General features: G+C 68.4%; 1 protein-coding gene across 10 annotated transcripts; it reads right to left on the bottom strand.

Moving 5' to 3' along the window:
- Positions 1-4,525: 4,525 nt before the first annotated feature.
- On the bottom strand, positions 4,526-18,415 carry FGFR3 (fibroblast growth factor receptor 3). Of its 10 annotated transcripts, none has more exons than XM_047798738.1 (18): positions 18,307-18,415; positions 17,722-17,932; positions 12,200-12,466; positions 12,002-12,055; positions 10,219-10,388; positions 9,960-10,083; positions 9,686-9,876; positions 7,865-8,009; positions 7,262-7,452; positions 6,809-6,957; positions 6,294-6,415; positions 6,090-6,200; positions 5,767-5,957; positions 5,553-5,675; positions 5,396-5,466; positions 5,089-5,226; positions 4,901-5,006; positions 4,526-4,818 (listed from the first exon to the last, which is right to left on the bottom strand). In XM_047798738.1, exons 2-18 carry the CDS (start codon positions 17,828-17,830, stop codon positions 4,672-4,674), a joined length of 2,409 nt encoding a protein of 802 aa, XP_047654694.1. In that variant the 5' UTR covers positions 17,831-17,932; positions 18,307-18,415; the 3' UTR covers positions 4,526-4,671. The 10 variants fall into 10 exon arrangements, with proteins under 10 accessions (XP_047654694.1, XP_047654689.1, XP_047654692.1 ...); XM_047798733.1 differs by having other exon boundaries at positions 6,809-6,954; positions 7,256-7,452; positions 10,219-10,391; positions 18,307-18,414; XM_047798736.1 differs by having other exon boundaries at positions 10,219-10,391; positions 18,307-18,414.
- Between the last annotated feature and the right edge of the window lie 399 nt (positions 18,416-18,814).

Below are 18,814 nucleotides of genomic sequence, written 5' to 3'. Positions count from 1 at the left end.
CCAGCCCTCGGCTCCCCGCAGCCTTCTGTGGACACCTTGGGCCTGGGCGCGTCCCTGGGTGGCCTGGGCTGGGACCCTGGCCGAGGGGTCCCCCAGGAGGGTAGAATCTGTCCTGAAAGACACTCAGGGCCCTGGGGACAGGGCGGCATCGCCCAAGGGCCGTGCCCTCCATTGTCTCAGGGTCCCCAGCCGAGCCTGGGCAGGGCCTGAGAGCCATCGCAGGGCTGGCCCCCAGCACGTGTCTCTGGGCTCCTGCTGGAGGCTGAGCAGGACACGCACCATGTCCCACCTCCACCCTCCCCGCCCTCCTGCCTGCCTTGTGGCCTCCCCTGCAGGGGCTCTGGGGGCTCCTCCCACCCTCGCTGAGTCCGGGGACTGCCCTCTCCTGTCTCCTTGAGCCTGACCTTGACCGCTGAGTCTGCCCCACGGCTTCTGAGCGCTGCCTGTGGCCCCTGGCCCATGTGAAGAGATGATTTCTGTGGGTGCAGGTGTGGGAGGGGGCTCATGCAGTGGACAAATATGGCCACTCCCTGGGACCCTCCTAGGGGTAGGAGGGCAGGGGCCACGTGGGCCTGCGGGCGCCAGTGGTGCCCCAGGACCCGAGGCCCGGGCTGGAGCCCCCTTCTCGCTTCCATGGTTCAGACAGCCACATACAGGGGGCGCTGGGGCTCTGGCAGGACTGCCCGGGGACGGGGTGGGGGCAAGGATGGCTTATAGAGGTAGGGCTGCAGTCCAGGGACCCCACAGCCAACCTAGAGGGACCCTTCTGGCTAAAGCGAGGACAGAATGAGTATCAAAAACAGTGAAGATGGGAGCTCCCATCGTGGCTCAGCAGAAATGAATCAGACTAGGATCCGTGAGGACGCAGGTTCAATCCCTGGCCTCACTCAGTGGGTGAAGGATCTGGCATCGCCATGAGCTGTTGCTGTAGGTCACAGATGCAGCTTGCATCTGATGTTGCTATGGCCCCGGCGTCCTGGGAAACGTCCATATGCTGTGGGTGCAGCCCTAAAAAGCAAAGCAAACAGTGAAGACAAAATCAGCCATAGACAAGAACCCACACACCCAGGTGACCCTCAGACTCCATCCCTGTGGTGGGGAGTGTCCATGAGAGCAGGCGACTGACAGGGGAGAGCCAGGGCCACCTGTTTTCCCAGGAGGAAGAGCCCATCCCAGGAGGCTCCCCAGGGGGATTCAGCTGAAGCTGGAGCCCACCACCTTCCTGCAGGGCCCCCCGGGGAAAGGCCACCCTGCGGTCACGGGGACAGTGAGATGGGGTGACAGTGAGGCGGGGAGCTGGGTGCAAGTGCTGCTGGCTGTGTGCCCCAGGCACTGCCCGAGGCTTAGCCAGGGAGGTCTGAGGAGCCACCAGCATGGCCGTGGCTGTCCCATCCAAAAGCCACACATGGGGAGGGACGGCCAGATGGAATCCTGCTTGAAAACCTCCTTTGACCATGGTGGGGTGACTGGGTGCCTTCCATTTCAGTGGGGCACACCTCTTTACATGTGGTGATGCACCCCCACCCCCGAAGACTCTGGGGCCCGGACGGAAACAGCCGTGACCAAGTATTATCCATGCAGCCGCCTGTGGAAGTGGGCACCACAGGGTGGGTGTCCAGGCGGGGCGGGTGGGCAAACAGGCAGCCCCCGCCGGTGGCAACGAGATGCCTAAGGCCAGGGCCCCAGGACAGAGGCACAGACGCACAAACCAGGCGAGTCACCCCTGGCGGGAGAGAGAGAAGGTGAGGTCTGAGAACGGGGACCTCTGGACCCTCTCCAGCTTGTTTCCTAAGCCCCGCTGCGGCCCCAACCAGGCCTGGGCCGGACCCCACGGATTCTGGGGCTCAGCGGCGGGTGGAGGCTGAGCCAGGTGGGCGAGGGCTGGTGCCAGCGGTCAAGGCGGGGCCACGGGTGGAGGCGCGGCCCAGGGAGGTTCCTGCGCGGGTGGACCGAGCTGCTCCACTGTCTCGGGCCCCCACCTGCCTCCCTGGGCCTGTTCCTCTCCAGCCAGTGCCCCGCCCGCGCTCCCCACCCGGCCGCCCGGCTCCCAACAGCTGTGACCCTCAGCATCCGGAGCGCGCTGGCAAGGGGCACAGCCGGGATAGAGCCCCGCCGGCGCTAGAGGGCGCCCCTGGGCCGCGCTGTGCCCGACCCGGCCGCCTTCCCGTCCGGCCACTGGACACAAACACGGGGTCTCTGGCGGGGGGTGCTGAAAGTGCTTCCGGGGGGGGGGGGGTCGGGTTTTGGTTGGCGCTGTTATCCAGAACCGAGCCCCTAGCATCTTCCAGTCTCTGGGAAGAGACCACAGAAACGCCCTCACCTGGAAGGTGAGTCCAGTACGGTGGTAAGGGGAGTGAGTTTTGTAGAAACCGCAGTACAAGGTCACACTGCCCAGGGGCTGGTTCAAGATGGTGAGAAAGGAGGGCTGTAGGAAGGGGCGTCAGGTCACAAAGCGGCGGCAAGTTGGGGAGGGACAGCCGGGTTCCAGGGAGGACACAAGAAAGTCTGCATAGCCACCTGTCCCTGAATCCACTGTCTCCCCATCTGACCCGGAAACGACTGCCTCCTCCAGGAAGTTTTCCCAGACTTCCTTCCTCCACGGCTGGGGGTGATCTGGAACACGTGGGTCCAGCTCTTGTCACTGGGCCTGTGGTAGCGAGGGCCGGGGGCACTGGAGGGGCCCAAGGGGGGGTGCCTGGCCTGTGGGAGGGAGGGAAGCTGGCCAGGAGCAGGACTGTGGCCAGTAGTGCAGACACTTGAATCAAGGGACCAGGGGTGTCCACGGGGCTCTGTTGGGGGGGGGCTGCCCCATGGAGAAACCTCTCCCTCCCCACTGACTGGGAAGGCAGGTAAGAGGGGGGCGCGATGCAGCGGGGCTTGGACGCATCCTGTCCAAGCCGGAGACCTGGGCTAGACACCCCTGGAGAACACAAGGCCCAGGCAGCCTGTCCAGTTCGCAGCCCCCACCCCACCACTGCTCCAGCAGCAACTAGGACTCCCTCCCTCCTCGGGGGACGGGGTGTGGGGGGGATGGTGGCAGGGGGAAGGCGGGCAGATGACAGAACTTGCCCCAGCTGGGCAGGGAGGACATGGGAGCTGTCCGGATTCTAGGACAGGAGATAAGTAAGCACGGATCTGAACCAGTTGTCTGTTTATTTTCTTCGGAAGGCACGTCTGCCAGTTTGGGCCAACACCTTTGGCCCCCACAAGGCTGGGGGCCATGAGAACAGAGCCCTACCCCAGCCCGCGACAGAGAACATCCGTCCAAACGCAAGGCTGTTACCGGTACAAAAAGTAATGAAACGGAAATTGCGGCTTTCTCTTCCAAGCTCTGAAAGGTAGTGCGGGCTATAAAAGTCCAGAAGCATTGCATAAGAAGTGTTAAATCTACAGCAAATACATCTTGTAAAAACTCAATAAATTATATATATAGATATATATAAACTCGTAGTATCTAATAACATCTGAGCCTGTACGCAGGGCTGGCCCCCGCGGAACCTGCCTCCCTGCCTGCATCACATGGCAATTAGAACTTGTATGAAAATACCAGCTTGCTTTGAAGTTCAAAAAAATAAATCTCCTAAAGAAAATCCTATAGACATCTATGTCTCTTGCAAAAGAAGGCCAAAGGAAATCAAACAGCCTCCCTGGCATCACCTCAAACTACTCTCCCCCCTTCAGGGGGCCGGGGGCCGGCTCCGGCCGCGGATGGTGTGCTGGACGCATCCTCAGCCACCCCCCTAAACGAAGCATAAACCTTCTCACTGTTAATAAGTTAAAACTTAAACCTCTGCCACACGGCCAGCTAAGCACTAGGAGCCCGGGGAGCAACAGGGACACGGGCTCTGGGGGGGGGGGTGTCCATAAATAGCTTTACAAATATACAGGTCCAGGTACAATCTTTACAACCAAACGCGGTGCCAGAGAAGCCCCTCCATCCTCTGCTGGTTTCTGCATTTGTTTTCATAGTGAGACCCCCAGGGGCCCTCCCCGAGTAGAGCCCCTCCGCCGCCTGCGCCCTCAGGGTCCCGCGCCTCAGTTTGTACCAGCGTCCTCCTCCCATATAGGTATTTATATATATACGTATGTGTATATACCATATACACAGCATCTATGCATATAAATGTACACTCATCTCTGGAATAAACTTTTCGGATAGAAGTTGAAGGCTTCTGCCTTCGGGTACCCGTAATTTCAGTCTCTGAGGGGCAGCGGGGGGGGTGGGGAGGCCTGGAGGTGGGGGCCGCTCAAGCACCCCGGGTGCAGGTGCCACTGGGGTAGGAGGTGTGTCATGGGGGGCCCTTACCGGTAGGCTCAGCTTGGGCACTTGGAGGGGGCTCGGCCCACCCCGACATGCCCTGTGGGGCGGCAGCAGGGGGAAAGGGAGTGGGGGGCCCAGCTCCCTGCCCTGAGGAGCCCCTTGCATTCTACATTCGGTCCCCAGTGCTGCTGGCACAGGTGGCCGGGAGGTCACTGTCCAGCAAGGCAGGCACCCCAGGGACCCCTGCGCACACGCATGTGCACGCACACCCACAAAGCCGTCTGTCCGCCCACCCGGACCCGTCTGGGTCTGGCCGGTGGGACGCGTGGTCACCCCGTGGCAGCCGCACGGTGGGCTGGGGTCCGCTCTCACATTGATGGGGGCTCGGCCCGCCCGCCGCCTGCGACCCTTCACGTCCGCGAGCCCCCGCCGCTGGGTGGGGCCGGAGGCAGCAGGTCGTGGGCAAACACCGAGTCGTCGCCTGAGGAGCTGGAGCTGGGCGTGTCCTGGCCGCCCGGCGAGTACTGCTCGAAGGGCACCGACAGGTCCAGGTACTCCTGCGGGCAGGGGGCAGGGGAGGGTCAGTGCCGCCCCACCCCCCAGCCCTACCCCCCCGGGGGGGGCGGGACCAGCACTCACGTCGGTGGAGGTCACAGTGAGGACGCGGTCCAGGTCCTCCACCAGCTGCTTGAAGGTGGGCCTCTGGGAGGGCGCGGCGTGCCAGCACTCCCGCATGATCATGTACCTGCGGGCGGCAGGCACTCAGGTCCGGCCCTGCCCGGTGCCCGCACCGCCCCCCCCAGGAGCGGCCGGGGTCACGCACTCACAGGTCGTGTGTGCAGTTGGCCGGCTTGTCCATGCGGTGGCCTTCCTTCAGCAGCTTGAAGAGCTCCTCCACTGGGATGCCGGGGTACGGCGAGCCCCCCAGCGTGAAGATCTCCCACAGCAGAACCCCGAAGGACCAGCTGTGGAGGGGGGGGCCCGCACGTCAGCCTGCCCTGCTGCCCGCTGCCCCAGAACAGACCCTGCCGAGGGCGGGGGGCTGGCTCTGCCTCCATGGCTTCCCTGGCTCCTGCCCTGGAGGGGCCTGGACCGACACCCCCCCCTCCCCCCCGCGGGGCTGGGGGCACGTACACATCACTCTGGTGGGTGTAGACGCGGTCGAACAAGGCCTCGGGTGCCATCCACTTCACGGGCAGCCGGCCCTGGGGGAGGAAGGGGGGTGTTGGCTCCCAGGCGCCCTCGGGCTCGAGCCCCGCGCCCGGCGCCCCGCCCCACGGGCCAGGCTCACGTTGGTGGTCTTCTTGTAGTAGTCGAGGTTGTGCACGTCGCGGGCCAGGCCGAAGTCCGCGATCTTCATCACGTTGTCTTCCGTCACCAGCACGTTGCGGGCCGCCAGGTCCCTGTGGATGCACTGGGGGCGGGGCGGGGGCTGAGGCCTCCGGGGCGGCGGCCGCTCTGCCCCCCGCCCGCCCCGCCCCGGCCGGCCCCCCCGCCCCACTCACCTTCTGTGAGGCCAGGTACTCCATGCCCCGCGCCACCTGGTAGGCACAGGACACCAGGTCCTTGAAGGTGAGCTGCTCCTCGGGCAGCCTGCAGGTGTCGAAGGAGTAGTCGGTGCCCGGGGGCCGCCGCGCCCGCAGGTACTCCCGCAGGTTGCCCTTGGCCGCGTACTCCACCAGCACGTACAGGGGCCCTGCGAGCACAGCCGGCTCAGAGGGGCCCCGGCCCCCCGCCCACCGCGACCGCGACCCCAACCCCAACCCCCGCGGCCCTGCGTGCAGGCGCCCGGCCCCCGCCGCCCTGCGTGCACGCGCCCGGCACCCACCGCCCTGCGTGCAGGCGCCCAGCAGGTTGATGATGTTCTTGTGTTTCCCGATCATCTTCATCATCTCCATCTCGGACACCAGGTCCGACAGGTCCTTGTCGGTGGCGTCGTCTGTGCCGGGAGGGACCGTCAGGCGGGGGCGGGGGGGGGGGGGGCGGCGGTGGCGGCCCGGCCCAGGCTCCCCTTGACGCGCCCCTCCCTCACCTTTCAGCATCTTCACGGCCACCGTGACGGGCTTGGCAGCCCGGTCCTTGTCGATGCCGATGGCCTCTGCCATGACCACCTGGCCGAAGCAGCCCTCCCCAAGAGGCTTGCCCAGGGTCAGGCTGGCGGCAAAACCAGAGAAATGATGAGCACGCCCACCCACCCGAAGTTCTGTCCCCGGAGCTGGAGGTCCAATGCCCGCCGCTTCCAGGAAGCCCTCCATGCTCGCCCTGGTGTCCCTTCTCATGCTGGTGAAGGACACTGCCCCCAGCCTCCTGGCCCGAGAGGGCACTCTTCCAGGGGTGGGTACCCCCCCCCCGCCCCCGGTGCCCCAGCCCAGACCCCTCTGGCAGCACCCAACCCCACAGCCGTCAGTGGCCTCGATTCCTACCCCACTCCCATCTGATTCCCTTCAGGCCAGGGTGGTGGCCCCGCCCCACACGGGACCCCACCCTGTGTGTGCCCCCAGCCCCCCCCCCCCCGGTCAGGGCCCCGGGCCTCGGCACATTACTGACCGGGCCCGGGACAGCTCCCACTTGGGGTCGGCAGGCAGCTCGAGCTCCGAAACGTTGGCCAGGGTGGGCCCCTCCCCCGAGGACAGGCGGGCGATGCGCACCAGCGGCGTGTTGGAGCTCATGGACGAGCTGGACTCCAAGGACACCTGCTTGGGTCCGCAAGGGCAGGTTGGCGCCAGGGACGGGGCCGGGGTGGGGCCTGGGGGCGCGCGTGAGCGGGGGCCGGCGCCCGCCTTCGGCAGCAAGCCGGCTGAGATTTCTAAATGTTTTGGGCCCCGCGGAACTCGCTTGGCAGTAACCACGGAGGTTAGGGAGGGGCCGGCCCCCACAGCAGAGGTGCTGGCCCTGGACCCCAGACACCGCAAGACATCGAGTCCGGGGTGGGCCGTGGGGGCCCCAGGGGGCCGGGTGGGAGGGCAGAGGGCTCGGAACCTGGTATCTACTTTCTGTTACCTGTCGCTTGAGCGGGAAGCGGGAGACCTTGTGTACGGTGGGCGAGCCCAGGCCCTTCTTGGGGGGGCTGCGCAGGCGGCAGAGTGTCACGGTGGCCACCACCAGGATGAAGAGGAGAAAGCCCAGCCCGTAGCTGAGGACTCCCGCGTACACACTGCCAGCCTCACCAGCCTCCACCAGCTCCTCCTCGGCTGCAAAGACACAGGTGTCAGGGGCCTGGCCCAGCCTCTCGGGAGCCCCCGGGCGCCGTGGGCCGGAGCCGCAGGCACAGAGGGGCGGGGAAGGGGGCTCAGCCCCCCCCCCCGGTGGGGGTGCCAAGGCCTCAAGGCCCTACTCGTCGAGGGTCCTGCAGCCAGAAACGCCTGGGTCAGGAGGGGAGACCCAGGACAGAAGGAGCCCAGCAGAGCCAGCAGCACCCACACCTGCCACCCGGGAGACGCCAAAGCCACCAGCTGGTTCGGGTCCTCCAAGGAGGCCCCTCTGGTCTTTGTCCCCATACAAGGCGCAGGGCCCAGCTCGGGGGCTCTGTGGTCCCGCCTGTCCCCGTGGCGTTGGCGTGTCCCGAGAGGACAGGAGCCGAGCGACAGCAGCAAGAGCCGGTACCTGGCAGCACCACCAGCCACGCAGAGTGATGGGAGAACCCGATAGAATTGCCCGCCAGACACGTGTACTCCCCCGCGTCCTCAAAGGTGACATTGCGTAAGGACAGAACCTCTAGCTCCTTGTCGGTGGTGTTAGCGCCCGCCGTCTACAAAGAGAGAACAGAGCGCGATAGGAGAGCGCCAGCACCCCCGCGGGCACCGCAGCCAGAGTCCACGCGGCGACGATCCAGCCAGGCTGCAAGGAAAACGCCGCCACCGCCACCACGGCCACGGCCACAGCGGCCGAGGGTCCTCTGCCTCGTGCGTCCACACCGAGCCCGAAGCCAGTCCCTCCACCGGCGAGTCCTCTGTCCCAGGTGAGCACTAGGCGTGCGGCCAGCAAGACAGCATGCGGGGTTAGCGCAGCGGGGAGGGGGCTGGGGAGGGGCAGACGAGCAGGTGGCGGGGACACCAGAGGGACCAGCAGGAGGAGAGCAGGCAGCAGAGCGGGAGAGCGAGAGCGAGACAGTGAGACAGAGACAGCGAGGCAGCGACAGACAGCGAGAGACGGCGAGCGACAGAGACAGAGAGTGTGCAGAGAAGCCAAGCACCGGGGAGGCCCCTGGGGAAGGGCCTGCCGGGGGGCACGGGGAGCAGGCGGGTCAGCACAGGCCACGGGGCTCAAAGCAGGAGGCCGCAGCGGAGACCAGAGGGGCCGCGTCGCAGAGGCGGCCGCGCCGGGAGCGGAGGGTGAGCCGGGCGGGGAGCGAGCGGCAGGGCGTGCAGGTGGGCGCATGGCCAGGGCGTCGGAGCTGGAGCTCGGCGTGCCAGGCAGGCGTGGGACAGAGTCGTTACCTGCTTGGGGCCCGTGAACACGCAGCCAAAAGGCCTTCTCAGCCACGCCTATGAAATTGGAGGCTCGACAGAGGTACTCGCCCCCGTCGCGCTCGGACACATTGGCCAGGCGGAGGCGCGCGTCGGCCTCCACACTCTCACTCATCCACGACTGCGGGGACAAGAGACCCGGCTCAGGCCGCGGCAGCCCCGCCGCGCACAGGAGGGGCCGCGCAGGCGTGGGGACCAGCCCAGACCCCGAGGTTCTAAGGCAGAAGTGGGAGGACCCCCGCAAGGAACAGATGGGCAGCCAGGCTGTGCCAGCCAGGTGGGCTGCCTGGAGGAGGCGTGGAGGCACCCCACAGCAGCAGCTGTGGTTTCCCCCTGTGCCTTCTCCTCATCCATCTGCACAGCCCAGGGCAAAGCCCTGGCAGGCGGCCCTGAGAGAGACCCTCCCCAGGGGACCCGCCGCTGGGACCCCGGCATCGCTGCTGGGCGGGTCTGGACTCCCGCCGCCCCTGCCCCCAGGCCCATCTTGTCTCTAAACAGAAGTTTCTCTCCGGGGGCCCGCAAGTGTCGCACCCACCCCAGCTTGGGGGGCCCCGCCCTCTGGGCCCTGAGAACAGAGCTAGGCCGTCCCGCCCTGAAGGAGGAGGCAGGTGGAGGGCACTCTGTCCTTGCGGACCCTACGCCGCTCTGGCCCAGGGGGCGCCACCTGCCCGCCAGGCTGGGGGGAGTCGTGGTGGCCGCGGGGAGGGCATCTGCGGGCCCCCTCCAGGACGGAGGCTGACCCGGGAGCAGAGAGGGAACCGGACTCACCGGGGACCCAGCCCCACCGCCCGAGCCGACGCGCGCTCCTCCGGAGACCAAGCCCGACCTCCCTGCAGGTCCAACGCCTGTGCCCGCCCCCCCGCCACGCCTTCGACCTGACAGGCCTCCGGACCGGGGACGCCCTCCCCGCCCCAGCCAGGCACACCTGCCCGCGCCCCCAGCCCGTGGTGGCACCCACCTTGAGCACGGTGACGTAGGGCGTGCCGTCGGGCCCCACTTTGCTGCCGTTCACCTCCACGTGCTTAAGCCACTGGATGTGGGGCTGGGCGTCGCTGTACACCTTGCAATGGAACTCCACGTCGCTGCCCAGCACGGCCGTCTGGTTGGCGGGCAGCCCCGCCTGCAGGATGGGCCGGTGCGGGGAGCGCTCTGCGGAGCAGACGAGGCTCAGAGACGGCCACCCCTGCGCGCCCGCCCGCCTGCCCAGCTGCGCCCACCAGCCCGGGCCTCACCGAGCACGTCCAGGGTGTACGTCTGCTGGATGCTGCCAAACTTGTTCTCCACGACGCACGTGTAGTTGCCGCGGTCGGAGGGCACCACGCTCTCCATGACCAGGCTCCACTGCTGGTGGCGCAGCTGCAGGAGGACACGTGGGTGAGCGCGTGGCAGGCCGTGCCCCGCCAGCCGGCCCGGGGCCCCAGAGCCCCGCCAGGAGCAGAGCGCGGGGCAGGCCGTGCCCTGCGAGGCCCCGGCCCCCGCCAGGAGGCCCACCTTGATGCCCCCGATGCGATGCTCGCCTCGGAACTCCTTGCCATTCTTCAGCCAGGAGATGGACGGAGTGGGGTTGCCGGCAGCCGGGCAGCGGAAGCGGACGGTGTTGGCAGCCGGCACGGCCAGCAGCTTCTTGTCCATCCGCTCGGGCCGTGTCCAGTAAGGGGCCCCTGCTGTCAGGGGGCAAGAGGCCATGACTGCCTGCCTGAGCCCTACCCCGGCCCCCGCTGCCCCTCCTGCGTGGGGAACGCTGACCTCTGGAGGCCCCCGCTGGGGCTGCCCAAGGTGTCCTGTAGCCTCAGAACTACTGCCGGCACCCCGGAAGCCAGACCACAGGTCCCCTCACCTCCCTGTCCATTTGCCTGGAGCACACTTCCAGCCCAGAGGGTCCCGGTCACCCAAGCATGGCCTGGGAGCCTTGAGGACACAAAGGTGTCGCCCAGGGAAGCGCCCGCCCACCCACCTAGGGAGGCACCCGTGGGGCAGGCCCGCCAAAGGGGAGACCCAGCCGGCGGAGGGACCAGGCCACGCCCGGCTAGGAAGCCAGCTGGGTGGAGGAGCAGGGTCAGAAGTTTACCAGGAGGCAAGGCCCTACCCCCTGCAGAACCCGAAGCCTCGAAACTAGCCAGGAGCCGGCTGGAACCCACGTACCCTGCGCCACCCTCCTCAGCTCTCCAGCTGGGGCCCCGTGCCACGAGGCCCAGGAGGCCCGCCCCCACCCCCACAGCCCAAATGGCTTTGCTTCTCCTGGTGCTGGGGTGGGGGCTGCATTCGCTGGGGTGGGGGGAGACTGGGTGGGGGGCGTCTCTGGAGAGAGGCACCCCCCCATCCCTGCAACCATCACGGCCATCACAGAGAGAGAGCTGCGGCCTAAGCGGGGAGCAGTGTGGACACACTGCGAAGAGGTGCCTCCAGAATCCTGGGGGCTGGGTCAGAGGCCCCTGGGGCGGCCCAGAGAGCCCAGCAGGCTGTGGCCTGCCAGTGACCCTCAGTGTTCCCAACACTGGCCTGAGATGGCCAGGTGAGCGGGCAAAGGGGACCTGAGGGAGGAGGGCAGCAGGGACATCTGGACCAGGGGTTCAGCTCTGAGCTTCCTGGCAGCCAAAGGGAAAAAAAGAGACATCTATCGGCACCCAGGCAGGAGCCACTCCAGCTGTCCTGGGACCCATCCCTCGCTCCTGGCACCTAGGCCCTCCCTCTCCAAGGATCCAGCTGCTTCTCTCACTTCCTTGCCTGGTGGACCCCAGAACAGCCCTCACCCCCGCTCCCACACCTCACAGCGTCTAAAACTCAGCTCTTCCAAAACCCGACGCCCCCACCTCCCCAAACGGGCCCCTCATGGCCGGGCCAAGCCCGCCCGCTGCTTGCTGTTCCAGGCCCAAGTACCTGGGTGCTGTCACCCACAGCCTGTCATGAGGAACCACTGCCGGCAGCCCCTTCACAATAAACACGCCCAAACCTCACGTCCTGACGCCCGTCGCGGCCGCCCTCTTTCCTCCCCGGACCGGCTCAATCGCTGTCCGCGGCCCCACGCCCGCAGCCCTGGCAGGCTCACGTGTGGATGGACCACCCTACCCACAGCCCCGGGAGCCCTGCGCCCCGCTCACCTGCAGCAGGGGCCCTTCCCACCCGTCTGGGCTTGCCACCCAGAGCTGGGCACCCCACACTAAGAGGCCCCCAGGTCTCACCTCCTGCCTGGCTAATGAGCAGGGCCCTCACCTGGGGAGGGGAGCGCTTGGCCCAGGTGGGAGGGTAGGCCCCCACCCTGCCAGGCTGCGCTCACCTGCGTCTTCGGCCTCGTCCTCGCCATCTTCGTCGTCCCCCGAGGCGGGAGCATCTGCAGGGCAGGCAGGGAGCATGGCCCTGTGACGGGCAGACCCTTGCCCAGAGGTGCCCCGGGGGACCTTGCTCTCCACCCTGACCACCCGGCCCCTAGGGCGGTGTGTGCTCAGGAGCCCCGGGGGGGCCGGCAGGCACTTACCCGTCACGCGCACGCTGAAGTGGCACAGGACCCGCGGGGTGAGCCGCTGCCGGCAGCTGTAGACCCCCGTGTCCTCGTGGGAGGCGTTCAGCACCTGCAGCCGCCGAGGCCCCACCAGGATGCGGTCTGAGGGCACTAGCCCCGCGCCGTCTTTCACCCAGACGGTGGGCCCCGTGGGAGCCCCCGCGGGCAGGTGGCAGCTCAGCTCCACAGCATCCCCGGCGCCGAAGACCAGCTCCTGCTGGCCAGGCTCAGGGCCCGGGGCCTCTGTGGGCAGGACAGGTGACTGTGAGGGAGGCGCCCCCCAACCAGGAACACCGGGTGCTCTGTACCCACCCCCAGGAGGTGGTGTGGCACCCCCACGGGGGGGGGGGCGGAGGGTCTGAGGGCTGAGCAGCGACAGAGGTGGCTGAGAGAGGGACGAGCCTCTGGTCCTGCCCGGTGGGCACCGCCCATGGTGCCAACAGGTCTCTGTTCCCAGTTGTGACACTTATGATGATGACATGCAAATAAATGGGTGGGGCTGCCCCCCAATACACACAGTTTCCAGACACCGAAAACTCAAATCTCAAAATTCTTCCTTTGATTTTTTTTCAACCAGTTAGCACGGCAAGCTGCATTCTGACCTCACCAGCAACACCAAAGCAGAAGCTGGCACCCTGTGTTTGGCCAACTCAGGCCAAAACAGAGGTTCAGAGGATGGGGCAACACGGGGAGGGGACAAGGCAATCCACCCCAGGAGGGGCCCCTCTTGGTGCCCCCGCCCTCATCCGGGCTCACGGGTAATTGGAGAACAGACGCCACCCAGCACCGGAAGGACGTGCCGCAGCCAGACGGCGCTCGCCGCAGGCTGCTTACCCAAGCGGCCGCAGGCGAGCTGGCCGGGGGCTCTCGGGGGCACAGAGCAGCCTGTACCCAGCTTGGAAGAGAGAGCCTGGTGTGGAAACTATGCCTCAGCTGTCAGAGAAAACACTTGCAGAGAAAGAGCTCGGAGTGCAGACGTGGTACCAGGTCTGGCCAGTGGGGTCTCAGGACAGTGGGGTGAGGGGCCTGGGATCCCGTTTGGGATGAGGACGCAGGCTGGGGAGGGAGAGGTCCAGACTCAGCCGGCGAGCAGGTCAGAGCGGGCACTCCCGGAGCCAGGTTGAGGAGCCCGGCACCCACATTTCCCTGCAGGTGCCAAGAAGCTGGGGTGGAGGATCCCTACCAGAGGCGGATGTCCACTCTGGCCCCTCCCCCTGCCCAGGGGCCATCCAAGGAGGCCGGAGCCCCAGGGGCGTACCCCTGGTGGGCTGACCATCACCCCGGGCCCTCCTGCCAGGGCCCAGACAATGAGTGGTGCAGGCGGGCAGCCTGGGCTGCGGGCCTGGGCCCGGGGTGGGTGGTCCCAGCGTGCAGACCAAGCTGGGCTGGTTGCCCCATTACTTGTCATTCCACCGATGCATGGCCTAGATTCGAGGGCCCAGCTGCCCATTCTGGCCACACCAGGCCCTCGGACAGAAGCGCTTCTGCCCGCCCACCTTGGAGGCCCACAGGCTTAGCGCACACCAGAACCACCCCGACGTGTCACGGAGTCTGGATCCCCAGGGGCCCCGGTCACGGGGCTGTGTTCTGTGGAGACCACCCAGTGCCGGCAGCCGGCTGGGGCCCCCCAGAAGGCGGATAACAGGCTGCCTATGGCAGCCTCAGCCCCAGGCCCCAGCCCAAGGGCAACAGGGCTCGGTTCCGGTTTGGTCTGGGTGGTGGCGGCAGGTCAAGCTGTCCACACAAGTATTCTCTTCAACCTGGTCCAGCGGGGGACTGAAGGACCCAGAGCAGCCCCCTGGCCGGTCCTGCCCAGCAACCATCCGCTGGTGCCGGTGGGGGGGAGGCAGGGCCCCATCCTCTGCCGAGGGCGACCACTGACCTGCCCACCACCCTGCCCCCTAAGCTGGCCTTAGAGGCCGGGGCCCTCCAGACCAGGGCAGAGACGGGCGGTAGCATCCCACTTCCTGCAGGTCCAGTCTGGCAGTGGCCAAGGGGATGGTGTCGGCCAGGGGGACACGGGTGAGGGACGGAGCCCTAGACGAGCACAGGGGGGCGCCACCGAGGGAGCCATAGGGGCACCTGCCTCGGCCCACTCGGCACCCCGGCAATGGCCTCGGGACGGAGGCTTTCTTCACCAGTCCGGGGGGTCGGTCTGCCCACACCCACCGGCACTAGGGCCTGTGTGCCATGGGGGTGCCCATGTGCCATGTGGGGTGGGCACCGGCAGGATGTCAGTCCCTCCAGCGCCTCCCCAGGCCTGAGCTCGATGGGGGTGGCGCCACGGAGGACTGTGTCCTGGAGGAGCCAGGCTGGGCCTTCAGGCACAGAGTCCTCCAGGCTCTGCCACTCACTGGCTCCGTGACTGGGTTCCCCTCCCTCTGGGGGTCAGGGAGGCCACCAGAAGCAGGTAGTGCCCAGGAGCAGAGGGAGTGGGAGAGAGACCCGCCCGCCCTGGGTCTGCGCCCAGCATTGACGCCCACCAGGCCACCAGCACAGCCAGGCTGCTCTGGGGACCTGACCCCTGCTGGGGAAACGTGCTCCCGCCTTGGGGTCACTACACTGAGGCCCCTCCACGCACAGGGGGCCCAGAGGTCGGCAGCACTCCGCGTCAGAGGGGCCTTGGGGAGACCCCAGGAAATGAGCCCCCGATTCAGACCCGACTCAAAGGCGCCCACGGAGCTGGCGGAGGAGCAAGGGCTTCGGGTTCCGGTTGCGGGTCAAGCTCTCCGCCGCCAGGCACACACTTAAAGGCGCCTGAGAGGGGCCCCCAAAGCGACCCTGAGGTCAAGGCCTTCCTGCCACCCCACCCGGAAACCACCTGAGAAGTTTCAACAACCTAAAAAGTTTCGTAACAAAGTTAGAAAAAGAAAGGGCGGGGCCCCGGAGGCCTGGCAGGCTGGTGCGGGCTCACGGGATTATCCGGGCTAATCCTCCAACAGCCTCCATCGGGGGCCCCGGACAGGTGAGGAGACTGAGGCCACAGGAGAGCACCCCGAGCCAAGGCGGGCAGCTAGCGGCCCGGAGCCCCAGACGGCCTGGGTCCCAGCGCCCCCAGCCTCAAGAGGCTCCCCTCCCTGATCATTCATTGCAAAAGGCCCAGGCCTGGCCGCCCCTCCCCCGAACCTGGTCTCCTCCGCAGGGAGACCGCCCCCCAGCTCTTCTTCAGGTTCAACTGTAAAATGGGGCAGGCCAGGCCCCAGTGAGGACCCCAAGTGGGAGACGAGGCCCTGGGGGGAGGGCAGGGATGCTCCTGGGCTCCGTGCAGGGGCTCAGAAACCAAAAGTCCAGCCTCGGGCTCAACCCAGGTTAATGAACCACCCGGAGGCCCATGGGGCTCAAAGTCCAGCCCCGACAAGGAGCCGGTGGGGGAGGCGGCAGCCAGTGGCTTCCAGGGGGAGGGCCCTGCCCCCGGGAGATGCCCCCAGGCTGGCTGGGTCCCCCACTAACCTGGCTGCGTGGTCGGGGCCCTGCCCAGACCCTCTGCCCCATGCGGAGACAGCGGCTGCGCTGCGCGAATCCGGTCTGAGGTGGCCCAGGCACCCCAGCAGCAGACACCTTCCCCGCTGTCCTTGGCCTCTGCCAGCTCCGGCTCCATAATTTATGTTTCCCGGGCAAGTGCCAGGCTGGGACCTTTGTAAATTTCACGAGGCCTTTGTATTTTTACTGCCAGGCCTGTTGTGGCCCAGCTCCTTCAGGAACCGGATTAAGTTTATTGACCTATCAACGCACTACCTGTTTCACCAGCTTTACTGCGGGGCGGGGGGACAAGGCCCGGCGCCCCTACCCCAGCCCCCGGTTCCCCCGGCCGCTCTCCCCCAGGCCCGCATCGGGTGGGGCCGCTGCCAGTTCCCGCAGGCGGGGCAAGGAGGCCGCCGCCGTCCCCCCCCCGCCCCGCCCCCCCCGCCCGCCCTGCGCGCCGCAGGGGGTCCCGGAGGCCTGGGGCCCCGCCCCGCCCCTCCCCCCGGGGCTCGTGGCCGTTCCCCGGGCCGTAGGGAGTAATATCTTTATCTGAATGCGAATGCTAATTCGGGGCTCCCCCCGCGGCCGCCTATTCGGCGCCCCTGGAAGTGGGGGCCGCCCTAGCAGGCGCTAAAAGCGCGCGCTGACCTCCCGACGGCCTCTGTCACGCCGCTGAATGACACGCACATTCAAGCGCCGGGCCCACTTTCATTCATAAAAAAATGACATTGTTCCGCAGGCCGCGGCCGCCGCGGGAGGAAGGGGCGCTGGGGCGCGGGGAGGGGCGGGCCGCCATCTGCCTCGGTCCGGCCCGCGGCCGCCGCCTCCCTGGCACTGCGCGCTCCCAGCCGCTCGGCTCACACCTCCCCGCGAGGCCGGCCGCCATCAATGCGCCGTCTGTGGCCGCGCCGAGGTACAAAGGAGCGGCTGTTCGGGGCTCGCCCGGGTGGGGCGTGAGCTCACCGGGCGAAGGCCTCCCTCCGCGCGGCCGCCCGGCTGGCGACAGGGGCGCGCGCGGGTCCTCGCCAGCGCCCCGGAGCTGGCTGTCCCCAGGGGGCGAGCTCCCGACGGCCGCCCACCAGGCCTTCCCTCTCCGCCCAGGCGCCCGAGGCCGGCAGCGCGTGTGCGGGGCGTGGGCACCGGAGCGCTCGGCCGGGCTCGGCGGGGGGCCGCGCGCGCTGCACCTCAAGGGCCCGGCGCGTGTGTGGGGCAGGCCTGGTGCCAAGACGCGTTCCTGCCCTCCCCTGCCCATGCCCCCACGGGTCCCGTTCGCAGACCCTCGACGTCCCGCCGGACCTTGACCGCCAGCCAGCGGAGGTCCGCGGCTTCACATCGCCCTGAAGTCCGCCCTCTCACCTCCCGGCACCCGCCTGGCATTAGGCGGGCCCCCCCGTGGGGCAGTCATCTTCACTCTCAGCGCTTGTGATCTGGGCAGGGGGGAACGGAGGCACTACAAGGTGTCACCTGGTCTTACAGGCCACTGAGGGGCAGGGACCCGGCAGCGCTGACGCACTCAAACTCTCCCTCCAAAGTCCAGCCTCTCGCTTTGCCCGAAGCTGGCCATGGCCTGGGGCCCAAAAGGGGACTAGGGGAGCGGCACCAACAGTTGGAACTTTCCGTCAGTCAGTGCAGAACCCGCCGAACAATGGGAATCGTGAAAACACAGCCCCCCACCCCACCCCCGAGCCCTCTGGACAGCGCCCGGGGCAGACTGCGCCCCACTGGGGAAGCACCGGGGGCGGGGGCTGCGGACGCCGCCGCGGTGCCCAGCTCGCCGCCGCAGCCTCGCACTTGGGTGGCAGCCCTGCGGCTCCAGGCGCCCCACAAACTGCCGCGCCAGCTCTGGCCCCGATCCCCGGGGAGGGAGGGCGGCAGAAACCCAGACGCCGGCCCCGAGAATGCCAACCCAGAGCGCGCCCTGGGACCCACTTAGAGCTCTGGCGCCCCACACCCACCAGGCGCCGGCTCCCGGCCCCGACGCCTCTGCCTGCCGAGGCCCGGGACCGCTCCCCTGTACCCGTCGAGTCCGTCCGTACCTGCCGCTCTCCGCACGACGCGTTGCTCCATGCCCGGGGGCCCGGAGGCGGCGCCGGTCACGACTGCCACCGCCACGCAGAACGCGAAGGCGCAAGCCGGGGCGCCCATCGCGGGGGCGGGTGTTACGGCGTCCTCAGGCGGCGCGCGCCAGCATGCTGCCCCCCATGGCCCGGCTCTGGCACCGGCGGGAGGAGGGCGCCGCTCGGGAGCCTGCCGGAGGAGGCGGGCAACTCGTTACTCGGGCGGGCCGGGGCGCGCAGAGCCGGAGGCGGCGGCGGCCGGGCTCCTGCGCCCCGGCCCCTCGGATCCCCGGCCGCCCCGCCCGCCGCCGCCGCCCAGGGCTCCCGGGCCGCCTGGCGCCGGCCGCCGCCTCCCCGCCGCGGTCCCTCCCTCCCCCTTCCCTCCCTGGCTGCTGCAGAGCCCTCCCAGGGCGGCGGCGGCGGCAAACTTTCCAGAGCGGGAAGCCGGCGCCCGGGCCTGGCCCCGCCGCAGAAGACTGCTCGGGATCCGAGCCCGCCGCGCGCCCTGGACTTGCCCCGCGCCCGCCTCGACCCCTTGCGCCCACCCGGTCCCCGAGCACCGACCTGGCGGCCGCGAGCGCCCGACTCGCCGAGCGCGGCTCTCGCCCGCGCTCAGGGCCCGCTGGCCCAGCGCCTGCGCCGCGTCCCTCCGGCCGTCGGCTCGGCGGTGCGTCCGTGCGCCGGGCGGAGCAGGACCGCGCGGCGCCAGCTGCCCGCGCCGCCGCCGCCGCCACCACGCACTGAGCCCGGGCTGCCGGGCGCGCGGCAGCCAGTGGGGGCCGGCCCGCGCCCGCCCCGCCCCGCCCCGGCCACGCCCGCCCCGGCTCGCCGGGCGCGGGGACACGCCCCTCCCCAGGGGCGGTCCGAGGGCGGGGCCGCGGCGCGCCTCGCCCCCGCCCGCGGAGAGGATTAGAGGGGGCGAGGCGAGGCGAGGCGAGGCGGGGCGGGGGCGCCTCGCGGTCTCGGAGGGCGTGGGAGCCCGGCTGCTAGGCGAGGCCCCCCAGCGCACCGCTGGGCCTCGCGCAGAGAACGGCCCCGCGCCGGGCGGGCGCACAGAGAGGCTAAGCGCAGG

Source organism: Phacochoerus africanus, chromosome 10 (assembly GCF_016906955.1).
Source record: "Phacochoerus africanus isolate WHEZ1 chromosome 10, ROS_Pafr_v1, whole genome shotgun sequence".
Classification (NCBI taxonomy): Eukaryota; Metazoa; Chordata; class Mammalia; order Artiodactyla; family Suidae; genus Phacochoerus; species Phacochoerus africanus.
This window is presented reverse-complemented; position numbering and strand designations above follow the sequence as displayed.